The sequence below is a fragment of the Odocoileus virginianus genome, chromosome 4 (assembly GCF_023699985.2).
Source record: "Odocoileus virginianus isolate 20LAN1187 ecotype Illinois chromosome 4, Ovbor_1.2, whole genome shotgun sequence".
In the NCBI taxonomy this organism is placed as follows: domain Eukaryota; kingdom Metazoa; phylum Chordata; class Mammalia; order Artiodactyla; family Cervidae; genus Odocoileus; species Odocoileus virginianus.
Window position 1 is genome coordinate 39,876,837 of NC_069677.1, and position 24,696 is coordinate 39,901,532.

Sequence of the window (24,696 nt, forward strand, 5' to 3'; positions counted from 1 at the left end):
GCCCCAAAATAAATAAATTGAAGTAGCCACTTCAATTAAGCCTCTGCAATTAGATGTCATACATTTTCTTTCTGCTTAGCAAAAATGTTGTGTACTTTAATAAATAGCACACACACATTGTCTCAATTACCACATTAAAAAAACTGTCTTTAACATAAAAAGCTGTTTAGAATCACAATATTTAGTCTCACCTACTGATCCCAAGCTGGTTCTCACGGGCAACATTTCACAACAGAGATAAACTGAAGCCAGAAGGATCCTAACATAGCTTAAAGTTACAAAGAAATCTCCTGAAAGTCTATTTTCTGTCCACCATGATTACTTCTGCCAGGATCAGGGGCAGGATGAAAGGGCAGTGTTATTCGCTCTGAGGTATCCTACTCTTTGCAACCCCATGGACCCTAGCCTGCCAGGCTCCTCTGTCCATAGAATAGTATGTACACAACAGAGTAAGGAAATCAGACAATACCTTTTTAAACAAAGGGGGAAATTTTTGAGCTTAGTCACAGTGTATCTTTGGTAATGATGGGGACCAATTTTCCTGATTTTTGGAAGGCTATTTGGTTGTTGTGTATGTGAGCTAAGTCACTTCAGTCATGCCCAACTCTTCGCCACGCTATGGACTGTAGCCCACCAGGCTCCTATGTCCATGGGATTCTCCAGGCAAGAATACTAAAGTGGGTTGCCATGCCCTCCTCCAGAGGATCTTTCTGACCCAGGGATCAAACCCATATCTCTTATGTCTCCTGAACTTGCAGGAGGGTTCTTAACGCCAGCGCCACCTGGGAAACTCGTAAGGTTGCTACTGTGACATTATTTTTCTTGAATATAATCTTCGCCATTTTATCACAGTAAAATACAAGTGATCCAGAATAGCTGAAGACTGTTCTTATTCTCTGACAAATATTATTACCTTAAGGTCGCATATGATTATAGTTTGCTTCTTGGGTTGGGAAGATTCCCCTGGAGGAAGAAACGGCAACCCACTCCACCATACTTGCCAGGAGAAAGGGACAGAGAAGACTTGGCAGGCTACAGTCCAGGGATTCACAAAGAGTCAGACATGACTGAGTGTCTGAGCACAGAGCACAAGGTCACATACATTTCAGAGGGATTTCAAAATGTTTAAGAAGGCAATATAATATTGACTACTAGTTTATGCTTAAAGTTTCCAAAGGCACTGAACCATTTCTCTTAACCACTAAGAAAATTTCTCAACTCTAAGAGTATTTAACTCCTGTGGACAAAAGATTTAGCTACATATCTAGCATAATGATTTGCTGAATGAACAAATATGTAAATATTCAACACAGTAGCAGAACACCCGTTAGGTACTATGTCAGTGATTCATGAGACTTCTTCATTCCTCTTCAGTACAAAAAATGACTTTGAATCATGCAAAATATCAGCTATCACTTCTTGTTTATTAAACTATTATATTTGCTCAGCTTTAATTTTCTTATTACCTAACTTTTCCTACTTGTAAGTTGGCTATGAAAAAACCTCTCAAGGACAGTATTTGCCCTGCTGTAATTATACATTTTTAATCACTGCCTGTCATGAAAAAAATAGTTTTCAACAGACACTCACAGAAAACACATTTTCTCCCTCTTTAATTGTGCCATTGCCATAATGTAGGACTATCTAAATGAGGGAAAAAACTTGAAAAAGAAAAAACTTTGAACACATTTTTCAAGATATGCTTAGTATATTAACTTTTATATTCCTTCAGTTCAGTTCAGTCGCTCAGTCATGTCCGAACTTTGCAACCCCATGGACTGCACCATGCCAGGCTTCCTTCCCTGTTCATCAGCAAATCCCGGAGCCTACTCAAACTCATGTACATTGAATTGGTGATGCCATCCAACCATCTCATCCTCTGTCGTCGCCTTCTCCTCCCACCTCCAATCTTTCCCAGCATCAGGGTCTTTTCCAATGAATCAGTTCTTCACATCACGTGACCAAAGTATTGGAGTTTCAGCTTCAGCATCAATCCTTCCAATGAATATTCAGGACTGATTTCCTTTAGGATGAACTGGTTGGATCTCCTTGCAGTCCAAGGGACTCTCAAGAGTCTTCTCCAGCAGCACAGTTCAAAAGCATCAATTCTTCAGCATTCAGCTTTCTTTATAGTCCAACTCTCACATCCACATATGACTACTGGAAAAACCGTAGCTTTGACTATATGGACTTTTGCTGGCAAAATAATGTCTCTGTCTTTTAATACACTGTCTAGATTGGTCATAACTTTTCTTCCAAGGAGTATGCATCTTTTAATTTCAGGGCTGCAGTCACCATCTGCAGTGACTTTGGAGCTCAAAAAAATAAAGTCAGCCACTGTTTCCATTGTTTCCCCATCTATTTACCATGAAGTGACAGAACTGGATGTCATGATCTTTGTTTCCTGAATGTTGAGTTTTAAGCCAACTTTTTCACTCTCCTCTTTCATTTTCATTAAGAGGCTCTTTAGTTCTTCGCTTTCTGGCATAAGTGTGGTGTCATCTTAATATCTGAGATTATTGATATTTCTCCCGGCAATCTTGATCCCAGCTTTTGTTTCATCCAGTCCAATGCTTCTCATGACATATTCTGCATATAAGTTAAATAAGAAGGGTTACAATACACAGCCTTGACGTACTCCTTTCCCGATTTGGAACCAGTCTATTGTTCCATGTTCACTGCTAACTGTTGCTTCCTGATTTGCATATAGATTTCTCAGGAGGCAGGTCAGGTGATCTGATATTCCCATCTCTATAAGAATTTTCCACAGTTTGTTGTGATCCACACAGTCAAAGGTTTTGGCATAGTCATAAAAGCAGAAGTAGATGTTTTTCTGGAACTGTCTTGCTTTTACGATGACCCAACAGATGTTGGCAATTTGATATCTGGTTCCTCTGCCTTTTCTAAACCCAGCTTGAACATCTGGAAGTGCATGGTTCACATACTGCTGAAGGCTGGCTTGGAGAATTTTGAGCATTACTTTGCTAGCATGTGAGATGAGTGCAATTGTGCAGTAGTTTGAGCATTCTTTGGCATTGCCTTTCTTAGAGATGGGAATGAAAACTGACCTTTTCCAGTCCTGTGGCCACTGCTGCGCTTTCCAAATTTGCTGGCATATTGAATGCAGCACTTTCACAGCATCATCTTTTAGGATTTGAAATAGCTCAACTGGAATTCCATTACCTCCACAAGCTTTGTTCATAGTGATGCTTCTTAAGGCCCACTTGACTTTGCATTCCAGGAATTCTGGTTCTAGGTGAGTGATTACACCATCGTGGTTATCTGGGTCATGAAGATATTTTTTGTGTAGTTCTTCTGTGTATTTTTGCCACCTCTTCTTAACACTGTCTGTTTCTGTTAGGTCCATATAGTTTCTGTCCTTTATTGTGCCCATGTTGCATGAAATATTCCCTTAGTATCTCTAATTTTCTTGAAAAGATCTCTAATCTTTCCCATTTTATTATTTTCTTCTATTTCTTTGTATCAACCACTGAGGAAAGCTTTCTTATCTCTCCTTGCTATTCTTTGGAACTCTGCATTCAATTGGGTATCTCTTTCCTTTTCTCCTTTGCCTTTCACTTCTTTTCACAGCTATTTATAAGGCCTCCTCAGACAACCATTTGGCCTTTTTGCATTTCTTTTTTTGGGGATGGTCTTGATCCCTGCCTCCTGTACAATGTCACAAACCTCTGTCCATAGTTCATCAGGCACTCTGTCTATCAAATTTAAACCCTTGAATCTATTTGTCACTTTTACTGTATAATCATGAGGGATTTGATTTAGGTCATACCTGAATGGTCTAGTGGTTTTCCCTACTTTCTTCAACTTAAGTCTGAATTTGGCAATAAGGAGTTCATGATCTGAGTCACAGTCAGCTCCCAGTCTTGTTTTTGCTGACTGTATAGAGCTTCTCCATCTTTGGCTGCAAAGAATATAATCAATCTTATTTTGGTATTGACCATCTCATCAATCATATGTTCCCTAAATTAGTATATATTAGTATAATAGTAAGTATTATACTAATGCTAATATATATTAGTACATTAGTATATTAGTCAATTCCTATATCCTCCTATATAAGTCCCTTGATTTGCTTCTTTTCAAGTCTAATTTCCATCTTGCTCACTCTTCCAGTATTCTTCTATAACATGGCTTCCTCTATAGCTGCCATCAGTATTTATCGATAATGCTCTAAGTTAACAATGAGGTTACCATTGAGGTTACCTGATATTCAGACCTCCTCCAACTCACTGCCAACTATACATTTATATAGTGAAGGCATTTGAGCTTCTCATTGTGTATTTTTATTTCTGGGTTAGTGAGGATGCTCTGAGAATCGCCTCCTCCATATACATGAGTAAGCCAAGCCCAGCAACCATGTGCTTTCCCTATTCTAGGACAGGGCTCTGTCCACGATGGACACTTACTCACATTAGGGTTGAAATGAAGAAGAGGATTTCTCTATTAAACTCTGAGTAGACAGAAAAAGTCACATCAAATCGTACACAGGCTGTAGGGAAAAAATAGTTCTATTTTCTCTTCAGGTATTCCTGACACGCTCTTCAGCCAGCTATAATGTATTCTTACTTAATTCACAGATTTATTTTGACCCTTCACCAAGGTTAGATGTAATATAAGCAGCTCAACAACGCAGCAATTGCAGTATCCTGGAGAAGATTATTTGTGATAAATGAAAGCTAAGCAGGGGTCACTGGAACTCACAACAGAACAAAACATATCATCTCCTGCCAGAATGAAAAAAAAAAAATAGGTTGTATTTAAGTTACATAACTAAATCTCCAGTTGTTAAATATTCTTCAGCAGATAGTTTTAAAGCCATTTTAAACCATTACAATAACTTAAACAAATGTTCATTAAAAATGCAGGCAGGTTCTTAAAACTTCAGGTCTCATGTACTGTATTCTCCTACTCCTCCGCATCCCTCAGTCTCCTGCGTTGTTCAGAACTAACAGATTACAAAAATGTTATTCCTGCACTTGCCTTCTGTGGTTTACCATCTGATTCAAAAAATGGATGGATTAAATCATTACTTCCAACCCACATAAGCAGTCCAGACACTACTGTTCTTCATCAGTGATGAGGAAAACCCCTCATCCAATACCATGCTGCACCAGTGAGCAGCCACCAAGTGCTATATAATCTTCCCTGTGCACCCCACATGCTAGGAAGAGGAGAGACTCAATGCATTTCATTCTTGAAGGAGAAGAAAAGGGAGAAGAGACTCCACTTCTGAGAAAGTTTAGTCCAACTGAGAAGTTAGGGGGAGCAATCCCCAAAAGAATCATCCCCATTCCTGACACCAACTTCAAGTTCATAGGGTTCACGAAATCACTCTCAACATTCAGTTATTTGTTAGAAGGACTCACAGAAATCACTAAAAGCTACTGTATTAAAATCAGCCAAGGAAAGAAGTACATAGGGTAAAGGCAGGAAGTATCAAAAGTGGACCTTCCATCATCCCCTCCACGGAGAGTTAGAAGGCATTAACTTCCTAACATCAGTGGGTAACAATACCCATGGGCGGCTGCCACTCAGGGAAGTCCAGCTGAGCTCTATGTCCAGAGTTTTTATTAAGAGTCCATCACATAGGCCTGTTGATTTACTTACTAATTGCCCACTTGTTAGATTTCAGTCTCCAGTCTCTCTAAAAGTGACCCAGAGCCTTTACCCTGGGTAAGGTCTTTCTCCAGTGGCAACCTAAGACTATCTACATGTGCCCAGCCCTCCAGTGATATTCAGTGATAGCTCTATTGTCAGACAATCCAGTGACCTAAGGAACCCAGGGAAATAAAATGCTCCTATAAGAAAATGATATTACAAGAGGTTAGAGACGACCTTTCAGAAGCTAAGGTCAAAGGGCAGAAGTCTTTCTACATAAGGTTAAACCATTTACTACTCATCTTCCTTTTCTCATAAGCCTTTGATTTGGGTCATTTATTTCAATGGTAAATATACTCATTATGATTATAACTATGCCCTTGGGCTTTCTGAGGTTCAAGGTAGATGCATGTAATACAACAGAGATTCAGTTCAGTCAGTTCAGTTCAGTTGCTCAGTCGTGTCCGACTCTTTGCCATCCCATGGACTGCAGCACGCCAGGCTTCCCTGTCCATCACCAACTCCCAGAGTTTACTCAAACCCATGTCCATCGAGTAGGTGATGTCATCCAGCCATCTCATCCTCTGTCATCCCCTTCTCCTCCTGCCCCCAATCCTTCCCCACATCAGGGTCTTTTCCAATGCATCAACTCTTCACATGAAGTGGCCAAAGTACTGGAGTTTCAGCTTCAGCATCAGTCCTTCCAATGAACACCCAGGGCTGATCTCCTTTAGGATGGACTGGTTGGATCTCCTTGCAGTCCAAGGGACTCTCAAGAGTCTTCTCCAACACCACAGTTCAAAAGCATCAATTCTACAATGCTCAGCTTTCTTTAGTGTCCAACTCTCATATCCATACATAACTACTGGAAAAACCATAGCCTTGACTAGACAGACCTTTGTTGGCAAAGTAATGTCTCTGCTTTTTAATATGCTGTCTAGGTTGGTCATAATTTTCTTTCCAATGAGTAAGCGTTCTTTAATTTCATGGCTGCAATCACCATCCGCAGTGATTTTGGAGCCCAGAAAAATAGTCAGCCACTGTTTCCACTGTTTCCCCATCTATTTGCCATGAAGTGATGGAACCGGATGCCATGATCTTAGTTTTCTGAATGTTGAGCTTTAAGCCAGCTTTTTCACTCTCCTCTTTCACTTTCATCAAGAGGCTCTTTAGTTCTTCTTTACTTTCTGCCATAAGGGTGGTGTCATCTGCATATCTGAGGTTATTTACATTTCTCCCAGCAATCTTGATTCCAGCTTGTGCTTCCTCCAGCCCAGTGTTTCTCATGATGTACTCTGCATATAAGTTAAATAAGCAGGGTGACAGTATACAGCCTTGACGTACTCCTTTTCCTATTTGGAACCAGTCTGTTGTTCCATGTCCAGTTCTAACTGTTGCTTCCTGACCTGCATACAGGTTTCTCAAGAGGCAGGTCAGGTCTGGTATGCCCATCTCTTTTAGAATTTTCCACAGTTTATTGTGATCCACACAGTCAAAGGCTTTGGCATAGTCAATAAGGGAGAAGTAGATGTTTTTCTGGAACTCTCTTGCTTTTTCAATGACCCAGTGGATATTGGCAATTTGATCTCTGGTTCCTCTGCCTTTTCTAAAATCAGCTTGAACATCTGGAAGTTCACAACAGTTCATGTATTGCTGAAGCCTGGCTTGGAGAATTTTAAGCATTACTTCACTAGCGTGTGAGATGAGAGAGATTTTGTGTTAGTCTGAGCATTCTTTGGCAGTGCCTTTCTTTGGGATTGAAATGAAAACTGACCTTTAGATGCTTGTCAAAAACTCAGGCCTTGGCATTATAGCTTAGAACAAACATTGCAGTAGTTCTTTCACTTGATGGCAATATTGAAGGAGTAGATTGCCACCAAGATCTACTATTGGCCTAAGAGGGTAAGTTAGTTCTGCACCTCAGAATGAAAAGAGCATGAATAGTAGCCTACACAATACATATAAATGTACTCTTCCAAGCTCCCCTAACTAACAAGATCACCTTACCTTCTGACTCCCAGAATTCTGTTACCACTTATGTTAAGCTACTCCAGTCATATCTCTACTGGGCATTGGTTTCAGGACTCTACCAAAGTTACCAAAATCCATGGTACTTAAGTTACTTATAAAATGGCTTGGTCCAATTGGCCCTCTGTACCTGTGGATGCAAAACCCACAGATATGGAGGGCTGACTGCATGTTAGACAGGAGTCTGAAGTTGTTTTTAGGAGAAACAATAGAACTAAATTCTGACAGATGAAGGGAAGAAAAGAGAAATATTAATATATAAATCATGAAAACTCCATGAGGGCCTGATGGGAAAAGATGAGAAAGAATTCCCAACCCCACTTTGCCTCCTCTATTTGTTTATCTAGCAGAGCTCATAGTATGGTTCAAAAAACAAAAAAAGACTCATAGCAAGTCTTGCTTACTTGCTTATCCTCAGGCAACTATATAGAACAGAGAATACCATAAACACTAGAGTTAAAGATCTGGGTAAAAACCTGGCTCAGTTACTAACACCCTGTGATTGGGGCACCTCAACAAAGCTTCCTGAGTTTCTGTTATCTCAATTCTAATTTGGGAATAATATGAACTCCCTCATAGAGTAGTTTGAGGCTTAAATGAGATAACATATGTGAAAGCTTGTGTTAAATGTACATTTTCTTAACTATTATATAAATACGTTATTATCAGTTGAGTAGATTGGAAAACATAGCTTTTAACTTTTTATTTCCAATTTTTGATAATGTGTGAGTGCATGCGTGCTCAGTAGCTACCATCATGTCCCACTCTTTGCGACCTCAGGGACTGTAGCCAGCCATGCTCCTTTGTCCATGGAATTTTCTAGGCAAGGATACTGAAGTGGGTTGCCATACCCTCTGCCAGGGGATCTTCCCGACCCAGGTATGGAAGCCACGTCTCATATGTCTCCTGCATTAGCAAATGAATTCTTTACCACTCCATCACCTGTGCTGTGATCGATCCTGCATTTCCTGTGTCTCCTATATTGCATGCAGATTCTTTACTGCTAAGTCAGGGGGGAAGCCCATCTATATAAATGTATATATAAATTTATATATATATATATATAAATTCTTCTATTAAAATAAGACATAGGATGACTCCAAATTTTAAATAGTTGTTTCAGTTGCTTTTCCAGGATGAAAAGATGGCAGTTCATTAAAATCCTGATGTATATTCACAAAAGCAATAGAAATTATTAGGTGACATGGATGAAATAAAGATATCTTCAAAGATATTCAAGGAAGACACACACAAACTTTTCCTGAAAGGTTATAAAAGTAGTGTACATCCATATTTACTAAATAATTAGACTCTATTTTGTAAACCATAGAAATTGCAAATGGCAGATCATTATATCAGAAAGTCAAGAATGCTTCTAAATTCTTGTAATCTGTACTTTGATCTAGGGTCATACAGTATATTATGAAAGGGTTTATTTAGACTACTTGTGAACTTAATATATGTTAATTAATAAAACTGAATGGTTTTGAACATGAAATATATATATTACATGTTATATACATGTTTTATATATATCTATATATATGTAATATCTCCTTCAAAGCAACTGAGTCCCACCAAATCACAATACTTGAAGAATATTATCAAAAACAAATACTTCAAGATACCTCCATAAAAGGGCTATATGGTCATATGCATTTGGAAAACACAGGAGTCTAGATACTCCTCTGAGAGAGTTACAGTACGCTAATGAACACACTAAGGGCTTCCCAGTCCTGGAGGAGGGCGTGGCAACCCACTCCAGTATTCTTGCCTGAAAAACTCCACAGACAGAGGAGACTGGTTGGGGGGGGGGGGGGGAGGTTGATACAGTCCCTGGGGTTGCAGAGTCAGACATGGCTGAGTGACTAAGCGCAGCACAGTGCAGGTGATGCAGTGGTAAAAAATTCACTTGCCAATGCAGGAGACACAGGAGACGCGCATTCCATCCCTGGGTCGGGAAGATCCCCTGAAAGAGGAAACGGCAACCCACTCTGGTATTCTTGCCTGAAAAATTCCATGGACCGAAAAGTCTGGTGGGCTACAGTTTATGGGGTCACAAAGAGTCGAACACAACTGAGTGTGCACGCACACACACACACACGCGCTCTAAAAATTCTACAAGAATGAACACAATATGAGGTTATTTGACATAGAATTTCCTGAGCTTATTAAACACAAAAACTTCATTTCTTACAACACTTCTTAAAATCCAGTGGAAATAGTGATACAGAGAATAAATTTTAAGAAATACTCATTTAAGAAATATTCATTTAAGAAATTCATATTATTCAGTTTAAAAAATACATGTCCGTGTGTGCTTAGTCACTCAGTCATGTCTGATTCTTTGTGACCCCATGGACTGTAGCCCACCAGGCTCCTCTGTCCACAGAATTTTTCAGGCAAGAATACTAGAGTAGGTTGCCATTTCCTACTCCAGGGGATCTTTCCCACCCAGGGATCGAACTCAAGTGTCCTGTGTCTCCTGCGCTGGCAGGCAGATTCTTTACCACTGCACCACCTGGGAAGCCCTTGAAAAATATAAGGCATTACATCCCGCACATCCAGCTTTATACTAGCTTGGCCAAGAAGGAAGAGGAACCTGCACAAAGTGCTCCAGGTTGAGAAAAGAGCCAAATCTGTGCAGCTAAATTTGTAGCTTCAGGGTCATCTAGTCTCTCAATTTTCTTGATTGTCACTACTCTTTACCTTTTATCTTACCTAGAATTTGACTTTTGACTTTATTTCTTCCAGTCTTCTACTTTGCCTCTTTCAGGAAATGTACCTTTAAATAAGTCCCGAAACACCCACAACCAGGTTAACTGGGTCCCCGGGACCATTCTGTCTGGTGAACGTCACTGAGGTAACAGACCCACCAGATGCTTCCTTCCATCTCTCACTCCTACTCTCCAGGGCAGTGTTACTAGACTACCCTGAGAGCAGAGAATCTTGTAAAGAAATTTCATTTTTTCTTTTCTCAACACAAAATACCCTAATCACTCTAGGGTATTTTTGTAATTGACTATCATACTGGTAGTTTCTAACACTGACCAGCCTAAATTCTAAAAGAGAAGTGTAGAAAGTTTCATTCCATTCCATTCATTTTACAGTAGATTAAGGAACTTATGGTTTCAAAAATGACTAAGAAATGAAGCTGCACTGTACAGACCAACTGACCCGTCCCAATGGCCATTACTGGTGATGATGCTATTGGTGTATGCCCAGTTCACTTTGCCCAGATATAAATAACTTTGAGTAAAATTTTACCCTTCACACACACAGGCAACATATACTTAAAATTCAAATGGCAAGCAAAAATTCCAGTTATACTATTTCAAAAAATACTGAACGGTATTGATTTTTGTCATAGATTTTTTAATCCAGGATTTCCTCTTCCAAATTACACTTATCAAAATTCTTAAGAGAAAAATGGGACTTTATATAATCAAAAAACTAAAGGGGGCATTTTAAGTTATGTACCTGATAAAATAAGAGAAGTCTGGTATTTTAAAAACAGTAACAGCAACAAAACCTTTTGGCAGCAAGCAATGAAAGTGAGTGAAGTGAAAGTCGCTCAGTTGTGTCCAACTCTTTGCAACCCCATGGACTGTATAGTCCATGGAATTCTCCAGACCAGAATACTGGAGTTGGTAGCCTTTCCCTTCTCCAGAGGATCTTCCCAACCCAGGGATCAAACCCAGGTCTCCTGCACTGCAGATAGATTCTTTACCATCTGAGCCACAAGGGAAGACCAAGAACACTGGAGGAGGTAGCTTATCCCTTCTCCAGGGGATCTTCCAGAAACAGGAATCAAACCAGCGTCTCCTGCACTGCAAGGTGGATTCTTTATCAATGGAGCTATGAGGGAAGCCCCAGCAAGCAACAAAAAGAATGACAAGACAAGGATGCCCACTCTCACCACTACCATTCAACATAGTTTTGGAAGTTTTGGCCACAGCAATCAGAACAGAAAGAGAAGTAAAAGGAATCCAGATAGGAAAAGAAGAAGTGAAACTCTCTCTGTTTGCAGATGACATGATCCTCTACATAGAAAATCCTAAAGATTCTACCAGAAAATTACTAGAGCTAATCAACGAATATAGTAAAGTTGCAGGATATAAAATTAACACACAGAAATCCCTTGCATTCCTATACACTAACAATGAGAAAATAGAAAGAGAAATTAAGGAAACAATACCATTCACCACTGCAACAAAAAGAATAAAATACTTAGGAGTATATCTACCTAAAGAAACAAAAGACCTATACATAGAAAACTATAAAACACTGATGAAAGAAATCAAAGAGGACACAAACAGATGGAGAAATATACCATGTTCATGGATTGGAAGAATCAATATTGTCAAAATGACTATACTACCCAAAGCAATCTATAGATTCAATGCAATCCCTATCAAGCTACCAATGGTATTTTTCACAGAACTAGAACAAATAATTTCACAATTTGTATGGAAATACAAAAAACCTCAAATAGCCAACGTAATCTTGAGAAAGAAGAATGGAACTGGAGGAATCAACCTGCCTGACTTCAGACTATACTACAAAGCCACAGTCATCAAGACAGTATGGTACTGGCACAAAGACAGAAATATAGATCAATGGAACAGAATAGAAAGCCCAGAGATAAATCCACAAACCTATGGACACCTTATCTTCAACAAATGAGTGCACGCAAGATTTGGCCATTTGAATGACATAACATTTCTTTTCCTTTGGATTTTCAGCCTCTTTCCATTGTATTATGGCTATATCTTTGAAACACACATCTACACATAAAATGCCCATCTTAAAATCTTCAATGGCATTACATATCCAAGGAGTTGAAACGCAAACTGTTCACTGGGCAATAATGAATGACATGGAGTTAATACACATCTTACTTGCCATAACCCCCCAAGTCCTGCTCCCCACTATGACTTAGTCCCTGGATTTCTTTTAGTGTATTTCTGAGAACACCCTTCATCACATTATAATGATTTGTTTTCCTATCTCTGTAATGAGAATGCAGCCTTTTCAATAGCAAAGCTATGTATTTCTTACACAGGTTCTAAAAATCCCTCAATACATGTATAGTAAGCAAAACTTTAAGTGAAAAAAGTCATTTAGCTCAAACTTCTTGCAGGAATACTGTTTTCTCAGCATACCGAACAGGTTTAAACACTAAAAATAAAATATAAATCCTTTATGTCCCTTTCAGGGAAATGATATAAATATTATTTCTCATAAACAAGAGATCTATTATATTTTAAAGAAACAACATCACATAGTGACTCAAAGGACAGACTCAGGAGCCAGACTGCTTGAGTTCACACCCTAGCTCTATCATTTATTACACACATGACCTCAAGTAAGTTAATTTCTTCCCACTTTCAGTGTGCTATTGCAAAATGGGAACTACCTTAGAAAATTGTTGTGAGTAATTAATGAGCTGACATGCATAAAGCAGTGAGGACAGCACCTACCATGTAGAAAGCATGATTTCTGTGTTAGCTCTTATAGTCATTACTATCCATCTTCAAACTTTTCTAGCCCATCACTAAGGATATCCTGTAGAATCAAATAACCCTGGATAGTGCTAGGTCATCCTCTTCTAAGGCTGCCATTCTTGCAACATTAGGCAATTCTCATACAGTCTTTTCTTTAAATGCATCTACCTTCTGGTTGCTAACACTGGCCAGGCAAAGCATACCTGGAAGGCTATTTTAGTAAAAGCACTGTCAAAGCTTCTATTTTTAAATCAATGTCAGGGTAGTAAACCTTCTGTGTGGATACCTAATAAGATGTCCCTTTATTATGCTCACAGGAAGATGTCAAACAGTTATTGCTTTACTTTCCTCATAAACGGTCTAGCTGTCCCTTTCCTGTACTTGCCTCAATCCTTGTCAATACTGCCATATCCTTCTGTCAAGTTATGTAAAGCAGAATGCAATCGCCTTGACACGGACTTGCTAGAACCCTGCCAAGGGTTTAAGGCTCTAACTCAGTGCATCTTTATGCAGTTAACAAAATAATACTGAATTTTACACTCTCAGAATTTTACACATGTTACACATGAACAAAAAAATGAACAAAAAAATACTGAATTTTACACATGTTAAGAATGCCTATTAATTTATCTCCATAATATAACCTGTGTTTCATCTCAGACTATCTCCTAGTAATGCTCATTTAGGACTGCAGATTAATAGGCATGTTCAATTAATGATTTTGCATTTTTTCCCAATTAAATCTTCTTCCCCCACTAATTTTATAATTCAATTAAAATAAGCCATCAAGTTTTCTTAGCATGATTTGCTCTTTATAAACCCCCTGCCACTTTTTCCCCATTTTCATTGTTTCAGTAGGCCTATCGCTGTAATGAAGCTGTGGAGATGGAAAATGTTTTCTAAACTTTCTAGATTAGATCACCAGGGCTGCTGTAACAAAGTACCACAAACTGAGCAGTTTAAACAACAGAAATGTATTGTCTCTCAGTTCTAGAGGCTGGAAGCCTGAGATCAAAGTATCAGCAGGGTTGCTTCTATTTGAGTGCTGGGTGGAAAAATCCTTTCCATGACTCTCTTCTAGCTTCTTGTGGTTGGCTAGCAATCCTTGACATTCTTTGGATTATTAATGCCTCACCCTGATTTCTGCCCTCATCTTCCCATGGTATTCTCTATGTGTGCATACCTGTATGTCCAAATTTCCCCTTTTAATCAGTATATATTGGATTAGGGGTCCACCTTACTTTCATACAATCACATCTTAACTAATTAAACCTACAACAATCATATTTTTAAATAAGGTCAAATTATGAGCTACTGGGGATGAGAATTTCAACATACAAATTTAGGGTAACACTGTGAGGCTACCAGGGTTAATACCATGACAGGTGGCCTGGACCCAAGTTTTAGCTTCCCCCGAAATGGTAAGATTCCCTACCCCCATCAGGTAACCTGGAGCCAGCCAATCAATATGCGCCCAGTAAGAAACAAAGGGAGAGCTGAAAAGCCCGCGAACGCCCAGGTTTGAAAAAAGCCCGCCAAAGTTTGTACCAATAAAATTGCTTTGCAAACATGTAACCAATCCCTTAAGCCAGCTACTAACCGCTTATGCACACCTTATAAATTTGGGTAACCGCCTCTGCTCAGGGCTTTCTGACCCTGCACCACTGCGATGGTTGCGGCAGAAAGCCCTGGCTCGAGTCAGTAATAGACTTCCCTTTTTTTGCGAATTGCATTGTCTTGGAAGCCTTCTCTCTTCCCGCCCGGGGATTCGGACATCGGGCAAAACAGACACAATTCAACCGGCACCAATTCTCAAATTAAAAATACTCTTGGGGACAAGCCACTTTAAGGAGATTCTTTGTTCTGATCTCCTATCTGCACAGAAGAGCTATATCCAGCAAAGAGTTCACTGGGCTCCATGATTGGAACCCACTGGTTGGCTGAAAATCATACCTGTGACCCAACACCTGAAGTTTGCTCAGATTTCCCACAGAATGGGAAGGAAAGCAACCACAGGCGCCCTTCCCCCTTCACTTAGTGCACTTCCTCTACAGATTTTCAGGGAATCTACAATCAATATAAAGAAGTAATGCATTAATTACCATAAATTAACACATATATGTGGAATCTAGAAAAATAATACAGATGAACCTATTTACAAGACAGGAACAGAGATGCAGATGTGGACACAGCAGGGGAAGGAAAGAGCAGGACAAATTGGAAGATTATGATCAACATATATACATTACCGTCTGTAAAGCAGATAGCCCTTGGAAACCTGCTATAAACCACAGGAAGCTCAGCTTGGTGCTCTGTGATGACCTAGAGGGGTGGGTGGGAGAGAGGCCCAAGAAAGAGGGGATATACATATGCATATGGCTGATTCACTTCACTATACACCAAAAACTAAGACAACAGTGTAAAGCAATTATATTCCAATGAAATAAGAAGCATTGCTTGGATAATGCCTGCCAACTTACAGATCACACGCATGTGTGTAGTTCACACATGTGAACTACAAATAACAACCTGGCAGAGACATGATTATGCCAAGTATTACAAAGGGACCATGACTTAAAGGTAACAGGACTAGAACATGGATTCCAGGTGCCCTCCTTCCCAGCTGTTTGATATCAGACAGGTTTGTATGCTTCAGTTGGGTACAAATAAGGACAAACAAGAGTGTTCACCTCATAGACTTGTTATAAGGATTAATAATTTGATCCATACAAATTGTTTAGAACTGTGCTTGGCACACAGAAGCTGCACAGGAAAATTAGAGCTCATTATTTTACAAATGATGACAATGAGCTATAGGGCTATAAAATGTCTTCTCCAAGATACTGCAAATAGTCATTGGTAAGACCCAACCTCCAGCCCAGAACGCCTTGGTTTTCCATGTCAACAGACAGCATTCCATTTGACAGCAACATTCTATTTTTAAAGTGCCTAAACATTACACCTCAAAGAAAATGAGAGTGTGAGATGGGCATAACTAGCACCATGACAGGCGCCCTGAACTATGAGTAAGCCTAAGTTTCAGTTTCTCGGGAGGGTGGGGTAATTATCTGCCCTCAACAGGCCACCAGAGACCAGCCAATCAGCACGTGCCCAGTAAACCTCCGGGAAAGTCCCCTGCAAGCGAAAATTTTAAAGTGTGTTTGACCAATGAAATCGCTTCGCAAACATGTAGACAATCCGCTTGTGATAACTACCCACTGCGTATGTCTGAAATCGAGCACCCTATAAATGTGTGTGGAAACTGGGGCTTGGGGCTCTCTGACTTTGCACCACTGCGTTGGTTGCAGCAGGGGCCCTGACTCGAGTCAGCAATAAATTTCCCTTCCTTTGCGTGTTGCATTGTCATGGAGGTCTTCTCTTTTCACGCTGGGGGATTCGGACATCGGGCATAACAGAGAGGTCTGGGGACTCTAGTATAGGAATAAAGTACCAAACAGTAAAGTTGTATGTTCAAGAAACTCTGCCTAAAGGAGTGCCTGGTCGGGGATTGGTTTTAGGGAAGGCAAAGTCCTTGAAGAATCAGTAACCACCTCTGTATGAGGTTCTGGAAAAGCTAGTTTGACTGGACAGAGAAAAGTTAAGGAACTGCTGCCCTGGACATAAGAAAAGCTGTTTTTGCCATGTCCCATGTGCAGCTCTTCTTGAAGCCAAGAGAACTACTTGTATTATTATTATTATCCCTTGAGCTTGCTCTGTTTTTAATATATCTGGGAAATATTCTATCTCCTAGGCCAAATTTCATATTATTGTTCTGTTCCTCTTTAAGAATAAGTTGTACTTTGTGTTTTCAAATCTTTTCATAAAACTTCCTTTATTTCTGAGCATCACCTTGAGCAACCCTCTCTTATTTTCTTTAGGAGAGAACTATCCTCTGTCATAGCATTCACAAACTATATTAGAATCACTGATTTCCTGGTCTCTATTTCCCATCACACTAAGGATACCACATTTGTTTTAGAATCTGCAGCACTTAGCACACAGACTAGGCGTGAGACATTAATATCTACTGACTAACTGAAAGACTGGCTAGAAGAATGAATGAATGAATATATAAATGAAAGAAATAAGAAGATCTCTGAGCATCTCACTATTAGGCACATTATAATTTAACTTGACCTCTGACCAGGGAAAGGGAAGATGGAATAAGTGACGAGGAATAAAAGGAGTGACTCTGTGTGTGATATTAATCAGTTAATGAAGCTCCAAGTTGTTTTGCCTGGATCCATAGAATTAAAAAAGAGAAAATTTAACCACTAGCTATCTAGCTTGATTTGCATGTGTTCAAATCTTCAAAGTATTCCCTTTGATTCCTTTAATCAATAGCTATTTTAGAAAGCTCTTCATTACTTCCTAATTGTCCAAATTCATTTTCTTCATTTTTCCTTATTAAAGGCAGATTTTTCAAATGAGTTAAGTAGATCAGCAATTTTAGAATCATTATCAACTTCAAGCATTTCTCTCAATTATTAGCATGTCCCTTCTCTCTCTGGACTAGATTCTTTTCTCCATTTTTAAAAGGCCCATCTGGCTCATTTTATTGACTTATTTTTCCCATACATATCAAGTAAAGTCAACTTTACTTTATCCTATGCTGATAGCAATCCATGTTTACAATAACTCTGATCCTAGATATTTTATCAGACATCTTGTTTTAGATGAAGATGCAAGTGATTCTCCATTTTGTTACCATGTCAAAAAATAAGTAAATAATTAGCACTCATCTAGGTTTTAATCCATCCCAACCAAATAAGCTTATAAAGTCATTGCCATGGCCCACAAAACATTTCACAAATAATTTAAATGAATATTTTGATCCTTAAGTACATTATAATTTTAAAAAACACATATTAATTGAATCCAACAATCCCACTGCTGGGAATCTGTTTCACAGAATTAAAAGCATCATACTATTGCAGCACTGATGCTGTATCAAAAAGCTGGAAACAAAATGAATGCCCATCAATATACATGGGTGGTTGAAATTTTACGGCATATCAACACCATGGAATGTTATGCAGCTGTTTGTATATGTTTCCATATGTGCAGAGAAATATAGAAAAGAGTATCGAGAAGATTGTTACTAGGGAGGAGAGAGTATACTGGATGAGAAGAGCAAAGAAGAAAAAGTAAGAAAAAAAGGGGGGCATTTGTGATAAAACCATTATATGAGAGACAATCTCATCTATGTAAAATTCCATATGTTATATGAATATGATTAAATATACATAAAAGGATAACCACATGATTTTCTGTGGGCAATAGGACTATAGATTTTTACTTTCTTATATTGTATAAACTGCTAATTTTTAATAATTAAAACATTTTAAATTTGAATTATTTTTATCATTTGAATCACTATTTATATAATTTGAAAAACATCAAATTAATTTTCATTTTGATATATATAATATATCCAGAGGGAGAGAGAGTAATGCCTATCAGACCAAGGTTTATATACTCATAATTCAGAACACAAATCCAGCCACTGGATAAGAGATTGGCTTCAAGCAGTACTTCCAAACTAAAATCCACCTAATTGAGAGAATATATATATATATATCTTATCAATTATACTCTCTTAAAACAATTTTTTCTAATTTTCATTTTTAATCTACTCTCAAGATTCATCTAATGTACTAACTGTATTCTTAAATGTATTCTCCACTTGTCTCACCAAATATTTGATTTCCTAGAAAGTCTTCAAAATTCCTCCATCAAACTCCTAAATTTCTATACTTTATAATATCTCATTTTGCTGGATGAAATATGAAATCATGTAGGAGATTCCTTAACTTCTACTTCAGGATATATATCCCTTGGGGTTCATCAATTTTTCTTTTTACTTTCAACAGGAGTTCTACAGTGAGAGATGAAACACTGTCAAAATCCATAGGTAAACACACTTGGAGAACAGGACTTAAAAGAGCAATGCAGAATCCTAAATGGTATTTTGTGTGGTCCACCTTTCCTTATGACTTCTGAAACTTTCTGTATAAAAACAAACTTGTGAAAATATATACTTATTCTGCATGCGTTTAAAATTATCCAGTATTTTCACCAACTCCAAACAAAAGAATACAAAATCAAGCTATCTGAATTTCAAAAAGCATTTTAATTACTTTGGTAAATAAAAGTTGTTAAGAAATTGTAATAATCAAAATATGCAAGTACTAATATAGAAAAATAAAGAATAAATTAATCCAGGTGTAATTTTGAGGCTATTATCATTGCCATATGTCCCTTTGATTACCTTTCTCCTCAGGGACTTGATGTTTTGCAAAATTTAGTCTACCAAAACAAATGAATTAATAAAGTAATAATTGATTTTTAAATTTTTTAATGAATCAATGACATGTGTAATTGCCCATCACAGATAATGATCAAGATGAGGAAACCAGTGTGGCACAGACAGTTCAAGCAATGTGTTTAGGGGCAAATAATTTGGTCTCATGGAATAATGTATAGTTTCTGTTACCATCTTGAAATTAACGGAAACGACTGAAGACACTCTCCAGAGCTCAGACCTCTGTTTTGAAATCATTGTTCCATAGTCAAAGAATAAATTGGGATAGAAAATCAGCTTTATTTTAATTCACAATTTTTTAAAAAAGGAAACAACCTAGAGAAGAATATCAAGATTAATTTACAAGCAGAATAGCTTTGAGGTGCCCAGGGAAAAATGTGAGCCTGAACCTCATGCCAAGGGCAGAGGAGACAAATGAATATGAGTGATGAGCTCTCAGCAACCTTCCAACTTCAATGACAAAGATTCAAGCAATGGATAAGAGAAGGCAAACGTATCAGCAGAAGATAATGAAGACAATATTTTTGTTCACTTCTTATACCTATTTCTTTAACTTCTATATGATAGGTTTGGTTTTGTTTTCCCTGCCTTGAAAAGATAAATGCAGATGCATTCACATCTTCCAGAGACTAGAATCAGATGATCAAGTCAAAACAAATCCTTCTGAAAGCACCCAATCTCATAGCAGATGCAGTAAAAGACACATCATTGGCCATTTTGAGAATTTCCTGCCCAAGAAACATCTTAAACACACATGTCCAAAATTGACAGTTGATTAAGCTCCAACCTTGAAAACTAGGTTACCAAGTTTTGACACATTGAGAATCATGCAAGTGTCAGGTTTTTTGTGCTTTTTTTTTTTACAAAACAAAGGATATAAAAATAGTAAATATCACATCATGCTGAATTTGTCTTAATCCTCACTTTTTTCATTCACAAATCACATAAATCTCACAGAATACTGTACCAGTACTTTCAGACCATGACTCCATTAAAGATTTAACATCTGAAGTCAGAAAGAGGTTTTCTTATTAAGCTGCCATTTCCTTTACAAAATAGACTATTTTGTACTGACTGCTACCCTTTGAACTCTTATAGTGAATAATTAAAACTAAACTGCAGAGCATAATTTCCAATGCTGAGTACACTGTAGGTTGTAGGTTTTTGCTTAGTGGCTGATTTCAAATGCTGACCAATCCCCAGAGGGATAACCCTGCCATTAGTTTGAATCGACAAAATTGGCTGGCCCCTAAAAGCAAGGCAGACAGCTCCAAATCATAATAAAATGGTCTTGTTGGCAACTCACCATATTGACAGTGGAGTCCCTGAAAACCCTCTGAACACTGGCACCGCTGGACTTCACCCTCTGAGCATCTCTTCCCATGGACACAAGTCCCCACGGCAGAGACCACTAAAAGAAAGGTAGACAAGAAGGCCGGAGAGAACAGTGTATAGGGAAGGAAAGAAAATCTTCAGTGTAAGCATCAAGTTGCTAATATAGACACCATCTAGATATTTCTACCAGCCCCTCCATTGCCTCTCCATCGAAAACAGTTTTTTCATTACCAATTAAGGCCATTGCCTTCTGAAGCCTTGTAGAACTCTATACATGGTAACATCCACATCACTTTGAAGCTCCTAGAAATGCCCCACCCCAGACCTACTGAAACAGAATCCACACCTTAACAAGGTACTAGCTGATTTGTATTCAGATTCAAGTTTGAGTAGTAATGGCCTTTATGGGAAACAAATTTTTTAAAGAGTGGATATATGTGTATGTATAACTGATTCACTTTGCTGTACACCTAAGACTAACACAGCATTGTAAATCAACTCCACTCCAATAAAAACTAAACGAAAAAAAAAAAGAGCAGCACTAGTCTAAAGGAACTCCATGAAGATGGCTGTGTAACCCAAGCAAATCTAAAACACAAGCAAGAAATACAAATACTTACCAGAGGCAAAGGACTGTGCTAGGTGCCACACAAGACAAAGAATTCATCTCACAGTCATTAATTTCCAGGAGTCTCTAATAGAGTTGAGATGACATGTGGGCAGATATATTTACTGAGCTTAAGCCACTCATCTTCAGTATCCTAGCACTGCATGCAAATACAATGACCCCCAGTGGACCCCTCAACCCTAAGCCTGCTTAATATGGGAAGCCTGAGGCAACTTCACCAAAATCATTCAAGAGCAGAAAGCATGCTGGGGAAGGGAGCAGGATGCCGACAAACTCCCGAAAGTGCAGGATAACAGAAGAGATGGATGGTTGTGCTGTGGTCTGCATTGATTGCAACACACTGAAGCATTTTAAGTGACTTGGCAATAACCATAAACACATAGGTAACGGAGTTGCTAAACAGATTCATTTCTCTGGTGTGAATGAACTATATAACGCTGCTAGTTTCACTGCTCAAGGGCTGTCAGATAGATACCAAAGGTCCCAGAATACCCTCACCAGAGGTTTGTGAAAGGACTGCATACCTCATCTTAAAAAGTAAACTGCCTCCCTAGTTCTGCAATTAATCATGACAAGTACAAGTCAAGAAATCCCATTTAGATTTCCCTCTGGACTTTTGAATCAGCCATGGATTACAAATTTGATGATATGGGAAAGGGGCAAACAGCAAAGGGAGATGGAAGCTTACTAGGTGTAACCTGTCTGGCTTTAAATAAACTGCCTTTTACATAAAGAGACAGAATATAAAGCAGCAGTTCTGTGGGTCCTGAGTTCTGACCTATCGTTAGCAACGCTTAACAGAAAGGCTTTCTGCACATTTCTGTACATGCCATGTGTGCATCTTCAGTCCAAAGAGATGCTCTGAATCTGTGGTGAGTCTAAAGATGCCTAAAGCTTGACAGGCATGATATGATTGAAACCCAAAACAGAGTGAGACCATTACTTCTAGTGACAGAGAGCTAGACAGGAAGAATTATAACTTACAGCATAGGCAGCCAGGCTCATTGTCCCACCGGCTCCAACCAGGGCAGCACTTGTAGACGGTTTGCTGCTCCAGGCTGTATGTCTGTCTGTAGATGGTGTAGTATCGGGTCCTAAGGAATAAGAACGAGATTGATCCTATTTTCCTCTTAAGGTAATGCTTCATCTTAAGGCCAGAGCTGTCACCTTAAACCCACTACCAAATTCTCCCTGCAATCCAAATCCTGACATTTATACATACACACACACTTTTATACACACACACACACACACACATATATATATAACTTGTATGCGTTATACATGCACACACACACACCTCACTAAATACATAACCAAGATTCAATGTAGATACGGTTATTGAAAATTAAGAGGGGCTGCAAGTCCTGTAGTATAAACTACCCTAAGGGTTACTGAAGCTATCAAAAATGGAACCCACGATTATGAAGAGAATAATGAAATCCAGAAGGATAATAAGTCACACGCTTTCAATTTGACAGTGAAGTCCCCTCATCATGGGTCCCATGATAGTGTGCATTCTGATCAGTGGTGACATCACCCACAAGCAGGGGACAATTGGTTCTTGGGTAGGAGGGGTGAGAAAAATCTTAGTAATACAATGGTCTGTGGTCCTCCACGTGAAAGAACAGAAACAAGCATATCTGTGATACTGAACCTTCATTGGGAGGGGGGACAATTACTAAAATAAAAAGTTTACAAAGTCTCATGGGAGGGGCAATAATGAACAAAAGATTGAACAATGAACAAAATAATGAACAAAACACTACACTATTTCTGTTGACCTCTTAATAGACCATAATACCACAACTGGTGATGGACAGGGAGGCCTGGCATGCTGCAGTCCTTGGGGTCGCAAAGAGTCGGTCATGATTGGGCCACTGAACTGAACTAACTGAACCATAATGTCACTAACCCAGATAACATCCTTCCTATCAAACTGATGTCTTATTTATTTATTCTTTATCCCTAAAGTATTATCTTGTCTTCCTCTCACTTACCTATCCTCATATCCCCAGCCCAAATCACCTTCATGTACCTGAGTGCTCATTTGCTTCACTCACATCTGACTCTTTGCAGCCCCATGGGTGTAGCCAGCCAGGCTCCTCTGTCCATGGGATTTTCCTGGCAAGAATACTAGAGTGGGTTGCCACACCCTCCTTAAGGGGATCTTCCCAACCCAGGGATCGAACCCATGTCTCCTGGATTTTAGATGGATTCTTTGCCACTGAGCCACTAGGAAGTCCAATCCCCTTCATATTCAAAGCCAATTTCAAGTTTCACTTCTTCCAATTTCTCTTTTTGCATCATGTCAATGTACAGTGTTCTTTCTCCTCTCTTGAAAATAGGATTTAATGTCATTTTTATAATACTTGACTATTCACCATCTTGAAGAAAGAATAGAAAGAAAGAAAGTGAAGTCGCTTAGTCGTATCCGACTCTTTGCGACCCCATGGACTGTAACCTATCTGACCATGGGATTTTCCAGGCAAGAACACTGGAGTGGGTTGCCATTCCCTTCTTCAGGGGATCTTCCCAACCCAGGGATCGAACCCAGGTCTCCTGCACTGCAGGCAAACACTTTACTTTACTTTCTTTCTTTCTTTTTATGACACTTGATTATTCACCATCTTGACGTGTCCCCTAATATTTTTGGAGGTGCATCTCTCTAATAGGGATATAAGTATACATTTGTTTACTTACAAACAAACAAAAGGGATGTTAGTTTGGCATGCCACAACTCCAAACTCAGTTTTAAATACTTGCTGAATAAAGGAATGCAGAAAACTATTAAGCTCTTGAAAATAAACATAAAACATGTTTTATTTATTCATGTTTGCTTTCCCAAACCTGAATGTCTATGTGGTAGTGGACTTTCTTTGGTTTGGACTAATATCAACAAGAGTTAAATCTCATGGAAGTGAAAAGAAAGTGAAAGTTTTAGTCACTCAGCCCTGTCTGACTCCTTTTGACCTGTAGCCTAACCAGGTGAACTGTACGAACTGTAGCCTGCCAGGCTCCTCTGTCCATGGAATACTACAGGCAAGAATATTGGCGTTGGTACCCATTCCCTTCTTCAGAGGATCTTCCCACCCCAGGGATCAAACCCGGGTCTCTTACACTGCAGGCAGATTCTTTACCGTCTGAGACCCTAAACTTCATGGAAGGGATGCCAGATATCTAATCGAAAAGACATTTTCAAAAGCAGGTACTCGAATATCTACTGTGTACCAAGTATCGTGACACATGTGTTA

General features: G+C 38.9%; 1 protein-coding gene across 1 annotated transcript in view; it reads right to left on the reverse strand.

Annotated features, from left to right (window-relative positions):
* The window catches only part of LOC110151119 (EGF-like and EMI domain-containing protein 1), a 525,391-nt gene that overhangs the window by 427,130 nt on the left and 73,565 nt on the right, over positions 1–24,696 (reverse strand). Inside the window, exons 3-4 of the mRNA XM_070466463.1 lie at positions 22,427–22,536; positions 20,786–20,890 (exon numbers count right to left, since the gene is read on the reverse strand). Coding sequence (XP_070322564.1) covers positions 20,786–20,890; positions 22,427–22,536 — 215 coding nt within the window. The remainder of the gene's footprint in view (positions 1–20,785; positions 20,891–22,426; positions 22,537–24,696) is intronic.